Source organism: Herpailurus yagouaroundi, unplaced genomic scaffold, assembly GCF_014898765.1.
Source record: "Herpailurus yagouaroundi ecotype Mexico unplaced genomic scaffold, PumYag 196, whole genome shotgun sequence".
NCBI classification, from domain to species: Eukaryota; Metazoa; Chordata; class Mammalia; order Carnivora; family Felidae; genus Herpailurus; species Herpailurus yagouaroundi.
Window position 1 is genome coordinate 10,630,702 of NW_024412427.1, and position 19,043 is coordinate 10,649,744.

The 19,043-nt window shown below is 43.1% G+C and overlaps 1 protein-coding gene across 3 annotated transcripts in view; it reads left to right on the plus strand.

The window, feature by feature from the left end:
• The first annotated feature begins 1,080 nt into the window (after window positions 1-1,080).
• The window catches only part of EDEM2 (ER degradation enhancing alpha-mannosidase like protein 2), a 31,449-nt gene continuing 13,486 nt past the window's right edge, over window positions 1,081-19,043 (plus strand). The window contains exons 1-9 of one of the 3 annotated variants that reach the window (XM_040447238.1): window positions 1,081-1,289; window positions 1,502-1,612; window positions 3,435-3,474; window positions 6,849-6,954; window positions 11,013-11,057; window positions 11,682-11,807; window positions 14,626-14,837; window positions 16,635-16,776; window positions 18,298-18,422. In XM_040447238.1, the coding sequence (XP_040303172.1) occupies window positions 1,183-1,289; window positions 1,502-1,612; window positions 3,435-3,474; window positions 6,849-6,954; window positions 11,013-11,057; window positions 11,682-11,807; window positions 14,626-14,837; window positions 16,635-16,776; window positions 18,298-18,422 (1,014 nt within the window). In that variant the 5' untranslated portion in view covers window positions 1,081-1,182. The remainder of the gene's footprint in view (window positions 1,290-1,501; window positions 1,613-3,434; window positions 3,475-6,848; window positions 6,955-11,012; window positions 11,058-11,681; window positions 11,808-14,625; window positions 14,838-16,634; window positions 16,777-18,297; window positions 18,423-19,043) is intronic. The other 2 variants (XM_040447239.1, XM_040447240.1) reach the window with 2 other exon arrangements.

Sequence of the window (19,043 nt, forward strand, 5' to 3'; positions counted from 1 at the left end):
CTGATGGCATTTGGGGACATCTATCTGAGGGATATTTTTAAGGATGATGGACTAAAGGAGAACAAACTCACCTTCATTCCAACTCAAAGGAACTTAGCTGCCACTTCTATTTGGCTTTTCAGCAAACAGCATGGCCATCCTAGCATCACAGACAGCTCAAGTTAAAATGATCTCATATATCCATTTGCCCAAACTCCTCATTTTTTAGATGAGAAAGCTGGGTCCAGATAAGGAGACAGGCTTGCCCGGGATTACATAGAGGCTGTAAGTGGTAAAGTTGAAATTGAAGTCCAGATCTCACTTCAAATCCAGGACTGATTCTACTGCACATCACACTGCCCAAACTCATGGGTGTTGCCATAAACTAACCATAGTCTGGGAACTGACCAAAATCTGGGATATTGCCAAAAGACAAATGGAAAAATTGGTCTCAAACCTCTCAAAGCTATAGCGCCCCAGGGTCTTCATTCTCATCTGGGATGCTCTAAATGCCTGCTACCACTGAGATGATCCAGGGGTTTGGGAGAAGGAAGCTTCTGAGTTGGGATGGAGACTTAAGAGACCATACTTATGTGACCTCATCCGAAATGGGAGGAAAGAAATGACAAGAATTCATCAATTCGTAGAACTTAAAGGGATTTCTGGAAATATGGAGTAGCAGCTTAGGACAAATAATTGGAAGTAAGTTGTACCTCACACAATCATCAGGGAACTGCCTTGGGAAACTCAACATGCCTAATAATGGTAATGTCTGAACATTATTCATCCATTCTTTATATACGTCCACTCAACATTGAGTCCCTGTTGTCCTGTCTTTGTCTATAAGGAGGTTGAAAAAAAATAATGTATTTAAAGTATTCAATACAGTCTTAGTACACAATAAGCGCTTAACAAATGCTGTTACTAAAACATTAATCATAGTATCTGTAGTAGTCACTGTTTTTCAGCCACGTTGATTTCCACTTCAGACTGTCCCAAGATACTCTTTGCCGACGTTCCGCCTCCCATTGTATTCTGGGACTTGTAGTCCGGAAGTGGGTGACTTTGTGTGTGGTTTTTTTTTTTTCCCCCGGCGCGCAGGCGCAGTGGCGCGGATTCCCGGAACAACCCGCAGAGGCTCCCAGGATGAGCGGGTGGCGGTGGCTGCTACCGCGGCGGCGGCGCTGACAGGACACGGGCTCTATGCCTTTCCGGCTGCTTGTCCCGCTCGGCCTCCTGTGCGCGCTGCTGCCCCTGCACCATGGTGCGCCAGGTCCAGGTGGCACCGCGCCCGACCCCGCCCACTACAGGTGAAAGGGGTCAGGCTCCTATCCCTTCCAGAGTTGGGGAAGGGGAAGCGCAGACCCGGTCCCTTTCCTTTCCCAACGTTCTAGGACTCCCCCGCCCCTCCCCTCCGACACCCCGACCTGCTCAGACCCCGCCACTGGGCTCAGGTGGTTATTCCCATTTTCCGCCCTATTCTTGTCCTTTCCCCTGCCTCATTTTTCATACCCCGCACCAGGGAGCGAGTCAAGGCCATGTTCTACCACGCCTACGACAGCTACCTCGAGAATGCCTTTCCCTACGACGAGCTGCGACCTCTCACCTGTGACGGGCACGACACCTGGGGCAGGTAGTGCGAGTGGAGGAGCAAGGGGGCGGCTGGGGTCTGGCAGTACGGTTCCTAGGCGGGCGGGTCACCTGGGGCCGGTGGCTTCACGGTCTCTTCGCCAATTCCAGAAAAGCTAGCGAGGGTGAGGCTACGTTCCCTCCAATCCACCAGGATCCACCCAGCCTCCTGGAAAGTTGGATCCCACTGTGGAAAAAGCCTGGGTTAGCCTGGTGGACTGGACCTTTGAGCTCCAACCATGACAGTACCAGGCACCAGCCTGGGGACTTGGACAAACCTCTGGAGTCCTAGGCTGTCGAGGAAGGTTTCCAAGAAATCAGAAGACCCAACCCCTTCATTTTGTAATTGTTTAAACTGGCCCAGGAGGGGATGTAACTCTTCAGAGCATTTGTTAGTGTAACTGAAACACACTTCCCCCATTACCCTCACATTACTGACTGCTTCTTGAGATTTCAGCTCAAAATGTCACCTAAATATTAGCTCCCTTAACTACCCACCCCCTACAGGTCACTCTCACAAATCACCCCTTTTATTTTATTTTATTTTTTTATTTATTAGCACTTCTCACTCTCTGATGCTATCATTTTCACTTGCTACTAGTTTGTTTTTCTTACTTCCACTAGAATAAAAACTTATGAGGTGGAATTCTCTGTCTTGTTCCTTGCTGAGTGAAAGATCATTGCGTTTAGCTGAGGCTGACATTGATTAAACACTGTGCTAAGCATTTTACTTGTGTCTTCTCATTTAATTCTCTCAACACCCCTAGGGGTTAAGTGTTATTTTGTCCATTTTACAAATGAGTATGCTAAGGATTGGAGAAGTTAAGTAATCAACAAAATGTGTGTTGGTTTTCTTTCCTTTTTTTTTTTTCTTTTTAGTTGGAAAATATATATAAGCAAAAGGCAAATTCAAACAGTAAAAAATCATATACAATAAAGTAAGTCTCTTACATACCCTAGAACTCCAACCACTATTAACTTTCTTGTGTATCCTCCCCAGAATATTTTTGGTTTCTACCATCATATGTGTATGTGTATCTTTTTAAATTAACTCTTTAAAGTCATAACTTACATGTAATAAAATGTGCCCATTTGAAGCATCTAGTAACCACTATCACAGTCAAGATAGAGAACATTTCTGTCATCCTAAAAAGTTCTCTGTGCTGCTTTGTAGTTCATTCCTCCACCACCACTGGCCCAAACAACTGCTAATCTGCTTTTTGTCTATATATCTCTTTTTGAAAATGCAGATAGAAACATACCTCACTGCCTATTCTATCCTTCGTCTTTTTTCATTTAACAATATAATTTGAATATTTTAATATTAGCCCATAGAACAATAGATAACAATTTTTTGTTACAACTTCATAGTTTTGCTCTGTTTAAATGTACTACAATTTAATCACTCTTCAACTGGTATATGTTTGTGTTATTTCTAGCTTTTTGCTTTTCTAAACAGTACAGCCATGAGCATTCTCAAGCATACAGCTCTGTGCACATTGAGATAAATTCCTAGATGTGGAAAAGCCTGTGCTCTTAGCCACAATCTTATACTGCCTCCCCATGGCAGAGAAGAACGCCAGTGAATATAGGTGATATGTTTAACCACAGTTGAGCTACATCAGCCCATCCTCCCAAGTGCATTAAATGGGTCAGAGCTTCTTGGTAATTTTCACTAGGGTTTCTCTGTTGTGACTGGAAACTGGGACGGGAAGAGTCATCATTGTGCCTCACTTACTAGTTTTGGGGGTATCTGATCTGGGGCAACCTTCATAGCTTGTGTTTGATTTTCTTACTAAGCAGCTGGAATTTCTGTCCTTTTACAGTTTTTCTCTGACGCTAATTGATGCCCTGGACACCTTGCTGGTAAGTGTCTTGATTGTTCCTTTACCTCACCATGGTTGTGCAACCAATATCCTTCCTCTTTTGGCAGCTTGACTGTGGGCGAAAAACAAGTTCTTCACTTGGGCCTTTTATTTTCATCTCCGTATTCCAGAGCTTCAGATTTTGGTCGCCCAGCTAGATAGAGGGAAATGATGAATTCCAAATGTATTCAGGGTCATTTATTTAGCAGATGTTTACAGAACACCTGTCATGAACACAGAACTGTGATAGGCCTGTAGAACTCTCTGGGGTATACAGAGACTTTGAGACCCTCCTTGTTTTCAGAGGCTTACATTCTAAACATAAATGTGGTGGTTTTTTTTTTTTTAAGTTTATTTATTTTAGAGAGAGTGAGTGAGTGAGTGTGTGCATGCATGCTCAGGGGAGGGGCTGAGGGAGAGAGAGAATCCTAAGCAGGCACCACACTGTCAGCGCGGAGCCCACTGCAGGGCTTGATTTCACGAACTCTGAGATCATGACCTGAGCTGAGATCAAGACCCAGGTGCTTAACTGACTGAGCCACCCAGGTGCCCCTTCAGAGGCTTACATTCTAATTGGACATGTTCAGTGATAAAAATAGCAGTAACTAGTTAGTGTGTTATGTGTAGGGCTTGTGCTAAGCACTTTGTGTGTATTATCTTGTTTAACCCTTCTAACAACCCCATAAGGTACATCCTTTACTCCTTCTTCGAGTCAGGAAATCTATTGCTTAGAAAGGTAAAATGGCAGGGGCGCCTGGGTAGCTTTGTTGGTTAAGAGTCTGACTCTTGGTTTCGGCTCAGGTCATGATCTCGGTTTCGTGGGTTTGAGCCCCACATTGGACTCAGCACTGACATTGCAGAGCCTGCTTGCGATTCTCTGTCTTCCTCTTTCTCTGCTCTTTCCCCACGCATGCTGTCTCTGCCTCTCTCAAAATAAATTTTGAGAAGAGGTAAAATGGCTTGGCCAGGGTCCACAGCTATGAAGTGGCAGAGCTAGGACTTGAGTTTAATTCTGTAGGACTCCAAGTCTTAATCATCCTCCTTAAAAAGGCCACAAGAGAGGATTTAACAACTTTATCCATATTTCACTATTTCTGGTCTGTCACCCCTTCTCCTTTTGATATATTAATAGTATTTACATGATTATGATCACCTTGAAGATATAATTTTTCTTTTTAAATTTTTTCTTAATTTATTTTGAGAGAGAGAGAGAGAGAGTGAGAGTAGGGGAGGGGCAGAGAGAGAAGGGAGAGAGAATGACACTGAAGTTGGGATCTGAAAGAGAAGCAAGTGTCAACTAGGGAAGTGAGGGAGGACAGAGTGTTCCAGGCAGAGGGAACAGCCTGTACAGCCTGTACAAGGGCCTTATGGCAGGAGAGAGTGTGGCAAAGGCAGTGAATTGAAGCGGGGCCATTATGTCTGGGAGGTGGAGAAGGAAATTCAGGAAGAAAAGTGGAGCCGGGGGTCTGGTTGGGGACCAGATGATGGAAGCCCTTGTTCACTGTGTTAAGGATTTTGATTTCTAATTTAACAGCAATGGAAAGCCACTGAAATATTTGAAGTAGAGGGCAGGAAATGCTCAGATTTCTGTTTTGAGAAGATTACTAACTGCAGTGTGGAAAAAGATTCATGTAATCATTCAGTAAACATTGAGTAATTGCTTCATGGGCTGCGCTTGGCACCCTGGGGGAATGCAGGAAAGAATGAGGCTCCTTCCCAGGCAAGATTCTCTTCATGTGGAAAGAAATAGGTGCCCTAAAAGTTGTGTGGATAAAGTTACTGGAGTCTTTTAACGGGCGAAGAGGGTTCCTTTTAGCTGGAGGGATCAAAGGCTTCCTAGAGACATGACATTTAGACAGTCAAAGATAGATTGGATTTGGAAATGGGCAGACATAGGATGGAGGGATTTCTGGTAAAGGAAAGAGCATGTCTGAAGGCAAGAAAGTGGAAAATAGTGGTTATAGTTTTCCTGAAGTAGATGAAGATAGGTTAGATGAAGATGAACAGCGAGAGACATGGTCAGAAAGGTAGTTTGAGTCCAAACATCGAGGGCCTTGAATGCTGAGACAGGATTGTTTTGGTTCCTTGTTCAAACCAATATAGACAAAGAAGGGAATTTACTGAGTCAGATAACTAAAAAGTCCAGGTAAAGGCTGGCCTCAGAATCAGTTGGATCCAGGCATATGAACAAGTCTTCATGAATCTTTCCATCTCCTATCTCTGCCTTCTTTGTTAGCTGTGTTCTCAGGCGCTCCTTATGCTGGCAGAGTAGCCATCAGTAGTTCCAAACTTACTTCCCACTCAGTCAGGAACCTGTGTGTGGGGGAGGAATCAGCCCTTTTGAATTAATTCCCAAAGTTGAGTCTCATTGATCTGGCTTGGGTCACACACTCATTCCTGAACCAGGCACTGACCAAGGGATACAGTCCAGTGGTCCAGATCAAGTACCCATTCTTGCTACTGAAGGACTGGGGCCAGCCTCTCCCAAACTGCAAGAATGACTGTGGAAAAAGAGTGATATCTCAAATTGAGGCACTACTATCAGAATAAAAGATATCAGAATTGCATTTGGCTGGTGGTTTAAATGAAAAGGGTTTAATTTTCTCGAGTGAAAGAAAGTCTGGAGGTAATCTCTAGCATTGGGTTGGCTGTTCAGTGATGCCGTCAGAGACCCAAGCTCTTTGTATCTTTCCATTCTACTATCATTAGGGTATTGGCTTTCATTCTGATGCTTAGTACCTCATGGTCTAAAATGGCTGCCACAGCTCTAGAAGTAAAGTCTGCTTTCAAGGCAGAAAGAAGAAGAGTAAACACCATGCCAGCGGTATCTGTCCCTTTTTATTAGGAAAACAGAAACTTTCCCCAGAAGTGCCCCCAGTAGACTTCTCAAGGCTTAGCATTGGCTGGGTAACACATTCACCTCTAGCAGCAAAGGAGGCTGAGAAAGCAAGTATCTGGATTTTCAGCCACCACATTGGGAACCTACCAGGATAAAGGAGATTGGGAATCTGTGTTGGGCCAACCCACCTGTAGTGTTTTCCACAAGGATGAATGTGACCAGAGAAGTTTAAAAACAACAGATATCTGCTGCAAATGTCAAAACTATGCAGTCTACAGTCTCTCTTGTTTCCATTAAATGGGTACATAAGGACTCTTGAATTGGTAACTAAGAATTGACTTAACCAGTCTCTTGGTATTGGGTCTCCGTGGTTTCTAGATCTCACTGTTTCCTTCTCCTGTCACCAGTACTAGAACAGAAACTATAGATCTTAGTTGAATAAGTGATGGCCACACCAGCATAGGATCCCAGACTCTCGATCTTCAGTGCCTTCAAGCCTCAGAGAGCCTCACTATCAAGACCTTCTTCTCTTCCAGATTTTGGGGAATGTCTCAGAATTCCAAAGAGTGGTGGAAGTGCTCCAGGACAACGTAGACTTTGATATTGATGTGAATGCCTCCGTGTTTGAAACCAACATCCGAGGTGAGGGCTGCCTGCTGGGGTTTTGGAAGAAAAGAGTGTGGAGTTTTTGCCTCTGTGTAAACCAAGAGGTGGTAAATAGAATCTTAAGGGTCAACCCTGCCAGGGCACTTGGCCAAAACCAGTGACTGAAGAGAGATCTTTTTTCCTCCTAGAGGGTGGGGTGTGGAGGTCTCAGGATCCCCCATCAGCTTCAGACATGAGCAGGGGGCAGAGAAGAGACTGGAAAGAGATGTGCCAGAATTACTCACATATTTAACATGTATTTGGTGCTAGGCATACAGCCATGAACAAGAAAGATGTAATCCTCGCCTTCTTGGAACTTATTGCCTAAGAAGCGCTACCCAATAGAACTTTCTGTGATGACGGAAATATTTTATGTCTGTGTTGTCCAGTGTTGTAGCCAGTAGCTGCACCTGGCTAGTGAACATTTGAAATGTGTCTACTGCAACTGAGGAACTGAATATTTAATTTCATTTAATTTTAACAAATTTAAATTTAAATAGTGACGTGGTTCACGGTTCATGATTATATTATGTAGTGCAAGTCTAGGGCATTAGTTTCCAAAACTTGCTGCCCATCAGAACTATTTGGGACCTTTTAAAAAGTTGAATTGTGGGGCACCTGGGTGGCTCAGTTGGTTGAGCATCTGACTTTGGCTTAGGTCATGATCTCACAGCTTGTGAGTTCGAGCCCCACGTCGGGCTCTGTGCTGACAGCTCAGAGTCTGGAGCCTGCTTCTGCTTCTGTGTCTCCCTCTCTCTCTGCCCTTAACCCACTTGCATTCTAGCTCTGTCTCTCTCAAAAATAAATACAATTTAAAATAAATAAATAAATAAATAAATAAATAAAAGTTGAATTGTCTAGGTTTCAGTCTAAACCTAATGAATTTGGATTTCTGGGTTGGGTCCTAGAATCAATATTTTTAGTAGGTTTCCAGTGATTCTCATAAAGCTACTACAACCCTTATTTGTAGTGAACTCCTAGACCACCAGTGGCTTAACAAACTGTCACTTCTGGAGGCTGTTATTTTTTGCTCCCTCATTTTGCTCATCTTTATTTTGTACGTATTTTGCGATGAAACTTGTATTACAGACATGTGATAACAGTTTTTTAAAAAATTAAAGAACAAAGACAGCATGATATAAAATCCTGGTTTAGGGATCAGATGGGAGTTTGAGGCCATGCTCACTGCTGGCCTCAAATTTTCTTCAGAGCCCAATTTATCTTCTGTAAGCTAAGATTGCCATATACCTTTGTTATACCTTATACCTTTGTTGCTGATATGAATATTTCTTTATTGTTGATATGAATATACCAGCATATGTACATGTATACATATATGCTGGTATATTCATATCATATGTATATAATTATATATATTTATATAATTATACCAGCTTTCTTTTGGTTGACATTTGACTGGTATCTTTTTCTACTCTTTTACTTTCAATCTTTCTGTATTTTTATGATCAGATATATCTTTTATAAATTATATATTTTGTTTGTTTACCCATTCTGACGATCTTTTAACTCAAGCATTTAATCCATTTACATTTACTATAATAACTTAGGTATTTGCATTCATTTCTGTGGTTTTATTTTGTGCTATTTGTCCCATCTTCTCTGTGTTCTTTTCATCCTCTTTTGTGTGTGTGTGTGTGTGCGCCTTCTTTAGGTTGACTTTTCTCCCCCTTATCCATTTTCCTCTTATTAATGACTATGCTCAGTATCTGACTTTTTAAATAGTTTCCTGGAAAACTTAACAAACATTACAAATTTAACAAACATTACAGAATTAATGAAAATCTTTATTTTCCTGAATAGTACAAAACCTGGCTCTGAGAATATCCTGACCCACATGCTATAGATTACGTATTTTAGTTTTTTGTCTTAAGCCCTCCATACATTATTGCTGTTCTATACATTTGACGTTTTAGATTTATTTCTATATTTACTTGTATATTTCTATATTTATTTCTTTGGCCATCTTTCCTACCTGTGTCTCAGACTTTACATCTGTGATCCCTTTCCTTCTATCTGAAGTACTTCCTTTAGAATGTCCTCTAGTGCACATGTGTTCTTGGAAGATTTTCTCAGCTTTTGTTTGTATAAAATGTCTTTTTTTTTTTTTTTAAGCTTATTTACTTATTTTGAGAGGGGGCTGTGGGGGAGAGAGGTACAGAGAGGGAGGGAGAGAGAATCGCAAGCAGGCTCTGAGCTGATGCGAGGTTCCATCTCACAAACCATGAGATCATGACCTGAGCCTACATCAAGAATTGGACACTTAACCGACTGAGCCACCCAGGAGCCCCTATATAAAATGTCTTTATCTCACTGCCTTTGTTTGGTCTTTGAGGGATAACGTTGCAGGACATATGGTTCTAACTTGATAGTATTTTCTCTTAGCACACTGAAGAAATCTTTCCATTGTCTTCTCATTTCATTGTCATTATTAAGAAGTAATCTGTCAATCTAATTGTTACCTTGCAGATGATTGGTTTTATTTATGCTGGCTGTTCCTTCATTTTAAAAACTTTTATTATGGAAGTTTTAAAAAAATATATAAAAGTAGAGAAAATATATATAATAAACTGGGTTACCCACCACTTAGCCTTAACAATCATTATTACACAGACTCTGCTTTTGAAATCTTTTTTTTCTTTGGTGTTCTGCAGTTTTACTGTGATGTGCATAAATGTGGATTTCTTTTTATTATCTTGCTTGGGATTCCTGCATCTAAGAATTTGTGTCATTCATTAGTTTTCAAAAGTTCGTAACTATTTTCTCTTCAGGTATTGCCTCTCCCCATTTCCTCCCTCTTCTCTTTTTAGAACTCCAGCCAGATATTTGTTATACCTTCTTACTATATCCTCCAAATCTCTTTGGTATGTTTTAAAAATAAATTTGTTTCTCTGTGTTGCATTCTGGGTAATTTTTTGAAATCTGTTTTCAAGTCCACTAATTCTCTCTTCAGATATATTTTATTTGCTAATAAACCTATCTATGTAGAAATGCCCTGCTGGCTCAGAAGAGTGTGTGACTCTTGATCTCGGGGTCATGAGTTTGAGCTCCATGTTGGGTGTAGACATTACTTAAAAAAAAAAAAAAAAGTAAACTTGGGGTGCCTGAGTGGCTTAGTTGGTTAAATGTCCAACTTTGGCTTAGGTCATGGTCTTACTGTCTGTGAGTTTGAGACCTGCATCGGGCTTTGTGCTGACAGCTCAGAGCCTGGAGCCTGCTTTGGATTCTGTGTCTCCCTCTATCTCTGCCCCTCCTGCTCACACTCGGTCTCTCTCTCTCAAAAATAAAAAAAAATTTAAAAATTTTTTTAAAAAGTGAGTAAACTTAAAAAGAAAAACATGCCTATGTAATTAAAAAAAAATTTTTTTTAACATTTATTCATTTTTTGAGAGAGTGGGACGCAGAGTATGACCTGAGCCAAAGTCAGATGCTTAACTGACTGAGCCACCCAGGCAGCCCTAGGCTTGGTCATTTTTATAATTTCTTGCTACTTACTCATCTATTCCAAGCCTTTCTTTTATTTCTTTAAACGTTTCTACATAATTATTTTGTATTCTGTGTCCGATAGTTCCAGTATTTGATATGTTGGTAAGTCTTGTTCTACTGTCATTTTTGCTGGCTCGTACTCCTAATGCTTTGTTTCTTCGTATGTCTTGTGATTTATTTAGATTTTAATGTGCACTCATTCCCTAGACTTTATCCCTGGGCTTCTTTGAGGCCTAGATTGAAGGTGAATTCTTTCAGCTAGAGTTTTTGTTTACTTCTTCCATGTGGCTGGAGGCATTGTCTACCAAAAACTGACTTATGCTAAAGGTTTGAGTTTTCCTGGACTACTTAGTTGGTATGAATTCAGGTTGTAAACCTTAGTACCATCCTGTAGTTACTAATTCTTAGTGGAGATTTGTTTGTTTGTTTGTTTTTCTTCCCTTTATTTGGCATCAAGATTTGAGGCCTGCAGTTTTCCTTAACTGTATGCTAGGGGAGGTGGGTAGGGTTTATTCTGATCCATCCTTACACAGAGTATATAATTCTTTCAGATCCCAACTTTATGGAGGTTATCTTTTATCAGACTCTCCACTTTGGTAGGTCCTGCCTTTGTCTCTTGTTCCCCCTCTGCCAAGAGGAGGGGAAAGCTGAAGCTCAAGGTCACAAGATTTTTTTGCAATGAGAGGGCCATTCAGGATATCTATTTAGCCATATTTCCAGATACAGAACATTTATGGCTTTTTACAAGTCCTAAGTATTGTGTAATAAATTCAAATAGGTTAATTAATACAATGAAGGTAATAACTACTCTGCCCCTCACCCCAGGTCTTAGGGGGATTGGGAGACAGAGTGACTGAGTGGAATGAGCACAGGCTTTGTAGTCAGACAGACCTGGCCCTACCACTTACTAGATGGATGACCCAGGGCAAGTCACTTTACCTCTCTGAACCTCAGTATCTTCATTTGAAGAGGCAGTAGTACCTAGTGCTTGGTATACAGTAGGGACTTTAAAAAAAAGTGATAGCCATTGTTTTTGTGACCCACCAAGAAGAGAATGTGTGAACTTAACACTGCACCAATATGTGGGATTAAGGGATTCTTTCACTAGGTGGCTCTAGCCCCTTCCCAGCAAGCCGCTCAACAGAGTATGTAGGTTTAATTGACACAAGAGAAAAACTGGTCCTTGGGACTCTGACACTTGTGTTTTGTGCCATCTGTAGTGGTAGGAGGGCTTCTGTCTGCTCACCTGCTATCAAAGAAGGCTGGAGTGGAAGTAGAGGCCGGATGGCCCTGCTCTGGACCTCTCCTGAGGATGGCTGAGGAGGCAGCCCGAAAACTCCTCCCAGGTAAGACCCACACTGACCTGCGGGAGAAATGCAGTCCACTGGATCCTGCTTCTCTTGCTGGGGACAAGAGTGGCAATGCCGAGCTATTTTCTTCTGTTCCTCATCCAAACAGTTAGTATTTCTACCTCTGGCCACCCACCATGGAAGTCAGGAGAGTCCTGGGCATTTTGAGGGCTTGTCAGACCATGGCCCAGGATGGATGAGCTGACCTCATTACTGTTTGCAGGAGAGGGCTGAAGGCCAGCCTGGTGGGTGGAAGATTCTTGTTCCTATTTGAGTGAGCCCTTTTGCCCCCTCTCAGGCCCACACACTGCTGGAATAAAAGGGTTCCAGAGAAAAGCCTTGAGCTGCACATTAGGAGCCCCCAGTTCTGAACTAGCCAATGTCTTGACCAAGCCATTCTTCTCTCCTTGGCTCAGTTTTCCCATCTCTGAAAAGGGATTCATAATTCCTGCTTGCATGCCACATTGGCTTTTTGGGAGGCAGAAAATGAGGTCAGAAAGGAGAAAGTGCCTGGAGAACCTCAAACGCCACTGAAATGGGAGGGACACATTTTGGAGCTAAGCTGTGTCCAGGGCAGCAGGTCAAGCCTCAGCGTGTTTGTCTGGTGGGGCAGCAGCTGGGCTCGATAGCATCAGCTGGACACTGTGTTCTCTTCAGGGCGTGGTGGAGACTCTGGGGCTGTTCACACCCAAACACATCACTCTGTGCTTTCACCAGCCTCTGGGCCATCACGGTTCTCCCTTTCTGGAGATGAGTGGAGGACAGTGAGTGAGCTGGGTTCAGATCCACTCACGGCTCACGGCTCATGGCCTGAGTGTCTCCTTCCAAACATCATATCCTGTGTGAGTCATCCATAGAGCACACTGCTTAGTTGCTCCTTTTTTTTTTTTTTTTTTGAATCATTAAAAAACATTTTGTATTGAGAAATGTACATACTGGAAAGTACATATTGGAGCAAGCCCCAGGGTATCTGCCATTCAGGTAAAGAAATAGGATTTTGTCACTCCCCCTCCTTTTTTTTTTTTTTAACTTTTTTTTTTCGTGTTTATTTATTTTTGAGAGAGACAGAGACAGAGCATGAGTGGGGGAGGGGCAGAGAGAGAGGGAGACACAGAATCTGAAGCAGGCTCCAGGCTCTGAGCTGTCAGCACAGAGCCTGACGTGGGGCTCAAACCCACAAACCGTGAGATTATGACCTGAGCTGAAGTCGGATGTTTAACCGACTGGGCCACCCAGGCGCCCCTGTCACTCCCCCTCTTTTTAACACTGCCTGACTTTTCTGAAATATTCTTTGAGCCCTTCTTGGTTGTGACTTGCATTCTCCTTCCTTGCCATTGGTGCCTGCCACTCAGCAAATTTATCACTTACAAGAGTAGCCAGACCTTACAGTTCTTGGAAGTTTTGATAACTTTGTTCACAGTTTGGTGACGCACAGGCTGCTCTGGGGTTATTTGACCTTTTGGCCTAGAGAGGAAATCTCTGCCTTTGGCTGTTTGTCCAGTTCCTTGCCTTGAATCAGAAGGCACCAGGGTGGGATGGGCAGAGCATAAAGGAGTGGGTGCATGGCAGGCATTCCCATTCCAGCTCTGTTTGACTCTTTCTGTATGACCTTTGAGTCACTTCTTACAGGCATGACTTTTCCTACCTGTAAACTGAGGATTGGACCACATCAGTAGTTTAGTGATTTATATTCTTAAAAAAAAAAAAAAATAGTTTACCCCCTAAACTATTTGTTTATTTTTTAATGTTTATTTTTGAGAGAGAGAGACAGCATGAGCAGGGGTGGGGCAGAGAGAGAGGGAGACATAGAATCAGAAGCAGGCTCCAGGCTCCAGGCTCCGAGCTGTCAGCATAGAGCCTGATGCAGGGCTCGAACTCACGAACCATGAGATCGTGACCTGAGCTGATGTCAGACGCTCTATCAACTGAGCCACCCAGGTGCCCCTCCTCCTAAACTATTTAGAGCAGGGACCCCAAACTGGCTCTTCTGGGGCTGTTTAGGGTCTGCAGATAGGTTTCATTTGGTTATAATTGCACTTGGAAAAGTATATGAGGGGAAATTGGATGAAAGTGGTCAAAAGATACACTTCCAGTAATAAGTAAGTACCGGGGCTGTAACATGCAACATGATGACTATAGCTAACACTGCCATGTGATATATTTGAAAGTTGCGAGGAGAGTAAATCCTAAGAGTTCTCATTGCAAGGAAAAAACTGAAGTTTTTCTTTTTGTATCTATACGAGGCAATGGATATTAACTCACTATGTTCATCATCTCGCAATATAGGTTAAGTCAGGTCATTATGCCATACCCCTTAAACTCACACTGTGCTATATGACAATTATATCTCAATAAAACTCAAAAAAAAAAACCAAAACAGAAAAGTGTACGAATGGATTCTAATGGAACATGCTCTTCAGTGTGCCCCAGCCCCGTCACTTTCTGTGGCTTCAACCCCACCTGCTTCACACTGAGTTACCTGGCTGGCCTCTGAGAGCATGGTGTGAATTAAATAAAAGTAGAGCTACTCTAGCTAAAGTGAGTGTGCGTGGGTGTGGCAGCCGGGAGCATAGCCCACTGCTTTTCTCCTCATCATAGGCTAGAGAGTCACGTCGAGCAGTGCTTGATAACACCTGGGTTAGGTAGCCACTAAGGACCCTCCAGTCATGACCTGTATCCTTCTCTGGCTCAGTCTCTAGCAGATCATCCAGGAGATAAAGAGGGAAGTGCTGGCTCAGGCCTCAGGCTTGGGTCTGTGTTGAACCATCCCTGTGTCCCTGCTCCTGTCTGGGATCATAATTTTGTGATTGTTCAGCATTTCAGACCCCCACTGGCATGCCGTATGGAACGGTGAACCTGCTTCATGGCGTGAACCCGGGAGAAACCCCTGTCACCTGTACAGCAGGGATCGGGACCTTCATTGTAGAATTTGCCACCCTGAGCAGCCTCACTGGTGACCCCGTGTTCGAAGATGTGGCCAGAGTGGCCCTCATGCGCCTCTGGGAGAGCCGGTCAGATATTGGGCTGGTAGGTCGGCTGCCACCCTTTCCATCTGAGTCAAGTCGGCCACCTGAGCCCCTGCTTGTAAGATTTGGGGCCCTGAGCAACAAGTTGCAGCCCAGCCAAGAGACACTTAGGGTGACCTCAGCAGTGGTCTAGGACTTAGCATCAGGACACTGAAAGTTAACCAAGCCTCTAATTCAAGTTTCGGACAGGGGAAGAGAGCATGAGAGAGAGCACATCCTCAGGCAGGGAAAGGGAGCTGTGTTGTAGAGGTTAGGTTCCATGAACTTCTCTGACTTCTAGGAAGCAGGTTGTAGGCTTCATGCCCCTGACTCACATGGCAACCTTAGATCGCCAGCCCATCTGACCCTCATTTTCATGGTCTATTTGTGTTTGTTAAACTGTGTTTCTTAGAACACCAGTGCTGAGACATGTTGAATGGTGGGCCATTGTATGAAAAGGTAATTCCTGGTCAGTTAAGTCTGAGGAATACTAAATATACAGTTGACCCTTGAGAAACACGTTTGTGAACTGCATGGGCCCACTCACACACAGATTTTTTACAGTACAGTTCTATAAACATATTCTCTCTTCTATATGATTTTTTTCAAAACATTTTCTTTTTTCTAGCTTACTTTATTGTAAGAATACGGTATGTAATATATATAACATACAAAATATGTGTTAGTTGACTTTTATATTATCAGTAAAGTTTCCACTCGAGCAGGCTATTAGTAGTTAAAGTTTTAGACTGTCCGAAGTTATACGCAGATTTTCAACTGTGTGGGGCTCAGCACTCCCTACACTTGCATTGTTAAAGGGTCAACTGTTGCATCCTTTTTTTGGAGAATCATAACGAACACAAACAGGTGAAAGGTTATTGTGAAATCCTACGGTAAGTAAAATCTATTTAACTTTGCTTAACTCAACGTTTTCTAAGCTTATTTGAACCCAGAGCTTCCCTTTCTTCTCCAATACCTATTAACCCATGGAAATTGAACATGCTTTGGGCCAGATGATCTCTAAAGTTGGTTTCAGCTCTTAAATCAGATAATCCAGTGAAACTAACAGTAATGGAGCCAAAGCTGTCCAGGAAATAGCACTAGATTTAGTCAGAATTGGTTTTGACCCCAGGCCTTGCTACATCGAAACTATGTGACCCTGGACAAGTCACTCAACCTCTCTGATCGTCAGTTTACTTTAGCAGTAATGTTGATGTATTAATACTTCCTCCGGTGAGTCATTATGACTTGCAAAGACTGAGTTGTCTGAAAGTATTCAGGTAGAGACATGGTTTGTGCAAGTCTGGTTCTAAGCTTGAAAGTGAAACTTATATGGGGAATTCTTGAAAATCCCTTAAGAAGATACCACTCTGGAGACCTACGGTAACTCCTTTAGTAAGTCCAACACAAGCAGGTTTTTCTTCAGCACTGGAACCATAGTGGACCCCATATCCTCTCAACCCCTACCATTTCTCTGTGCACACTAGCCTGTCTTCTGACAGTGTCTCTTTCCCTATGGGCCTTCTCTGGCCTGGAGCCTGCCCTGCATGCCTTTAGCTGGAAGTTCCAAGATGTAATGCTACCTGGAGCAGTTCTCAATCAGTGACTGATACTGATAAGAGTTTATGGTCTTCCAACCCCACACCCCAATAGCCTGCATGTCTCCCGAGAGCACTGGGGTGCCTGCCTTGCATCTGACTGGCCAGTCAGGGGTATGGAGAGATCCTTGTTTGGTCTTGAGCCCTCTTTTGGGACTAAGTTTCTCTCTCTGTCTCTCTCTCTCTCTCTCTCTCTCTCTCTCTCTCTCTCTCTCTCTCAGGTTGGCAACCATATTGATGTGCTCACTGGAAAGTGGGTGGCCCAGGACTCGGGCATTGGGGCTGGCGTGGATTCCTACTTTGAGTACCTGGTGAAAGGAGCCATCCTACTTCAGGATAAGAAGCTCATGGCCATGTTCCTAGGTAAAAAGGGTGGGATAAGGAGGCCTTTGCCATGATTTTTCCCATTGTCATGTGTATAAACTTTCAGTTGCTCCCAAGTGCCTACAGAACCAGTTCTGAGTATACGAGTCTGCGTTCAGAGCCACCATGGACTTCTTTTTTTTTTTTTTAAATTTTTTTTTAATGTTTATTCATTTTTTGAGAGACAGAGACAGATCGTGAGGCGGGGAGGGGTGGAGAGAGAGGGAGACACAGAATCCGAAGCAGGCTCCAGGCTCCAAACCAACAGCACAGAGCCCGACACGGGGCTTGAACCCACAAACTGTGAGATCATGACCTGAGTCGAAGTCAGACGCTTAACTGACTGAGCCACCCGGGCGCCCCTACCACCATGGACTTGTACTGCCTACTTGAGGCCCACTATACCTCTTCAGGCCTTCCTGCAAGAGCCAAGTGAACTATGCTGCATTCTCCATATGTGACCCTGGATTTCTTATTTCCAGGCCATTGCACATGTGTTTCCTTTGTCAAGAATACCTTTTTCCTGTCTTGATGTGTCCAAATGTTATTCACCCTTCAAGGCCCAGCTGAAATGTCACCTTGCCCACAAAGTAGCTTGATCCTCCTTCAGAATTTAGGGCCTTCAGCACCTTTTGCTCAGTCAGCTGTCATCCACAGTTACAGCTCTTCCTACCGAGCACAGTGTCTATGCCTTATTCATCTTTCTGCTTCCCACAATGCTTTGGACGAGGTAGGTAGTTGATTCATGCCCATCAAATAAAAGCATTTTACCCTCTAGGCCCTTGGACACTAATAATAATGATATTGAGGAATTGTTGGGCACCTACCTAATAATTATTATAGCAACTACTCATTTATTCAGCAGATATTTATTGAATACCATTATGTGAAGTGCTGTGCCAAGCACCAAACATGGACTTTTTAATTTAATTCTTACAACACTATTTGAGATTGTCTCATTTATTTGCATGTGTATTTGGTACTTTGTTAAGATAATAACTTATTGTGCATATTTATTATGCAGTATCCTAGTGCTGGGGATTCTACAATAAACAAAACGAAGTCCTGGCCTTCATGGATTTACATTCTAAGGGAAGGTAAAAGTTCAAGTTCCCACTAGAATGTAAATGCCCTGAGGGCTGGATTTTGTCTTGTTTGCCACCCATAGGTGCCTGTACCTAGTAGATGTGCAGTGAGTATTGTTGAGTGAATGGGATTGAGCAATCCTGTGAGGTGTGTATCATTACTCTCCCCACCTTAGAGATAATGAGACTGAGACGTTAGAAGGAAAACTTTGCCCAAGGTCACAGCTAGCAAGTGGTAAAGCTGGAGCTGGAATTTGAGTCTGGACGTTTGGCTCCAGAACCCATGCTCCTTCCTCTGTGCCTTCTTGCATCCTAGGGTGCTTTGAAGCTACACCAAAATATGGTCTTGCAAAAAGTGTAAGGCCGTGCTTCTGTTGTCAAGACCTGCCTTTCATCTCCCTCATCACCGACGTGTCTTCTTGCATCTCCTTTGCAGAATACAACAAAGCCATTCGGAATTACACCCGCTTCGATGACTGGTACCTGTGGGTGCAGATGTACAAGGGGACTGTGTCCATGCCGGTCTTCCAGTCCCTAGAGGCCTACTGGCCTGGTCTTCAGGTAGGAATGATCAGAGAGGTGGCCATTTTTCTCTGGAACTGGCAAAGCAAGCTCATTCTGAGGTATAAGTCAAATAAGGTACTTCAGTTGCTGGAGTATTTGTTTTCTAAGGGTGGGGTGGAGAGACAAGAGAGACTTAGAGTGAATGAGACAAACTTCAGATTCTGCCAAGCTGAATTTTCCAAGGGGAGTGTTAAGGTATCGGGTACTGAGCTTCCAATTTGCTGTGAAATGTTATACTACTTAAAATAAAGTGGAGAGTGTCTTTCCAGGCTGTGTGGTAATAGCCATTGGCAACAACTGTTTCTCCACTGGACATTTCTGTCACATCTCCTCATTCTTGACAGCAGGCCTGAGAAAGGGTGTGAAAGCAGCTGGGGCTGCTGTGCGTGCCATCGTTATTGTTTTCCATTACATGATCTGATGGAGTTGCAGTGGGAAAGGCGGGATCTTGGAGTCCATTTAACCAGCATAACATATGCATGTTTACATCCACCTTTTTTCTTTACACAGATAGAAATATGCCATGTACCTTTTCACTGAATATGCCTTAGAGATCATTCCTTGTTGATACATCTAGATTACTTTTACTTTTTTAACAAATGCATATATTGTATTAAA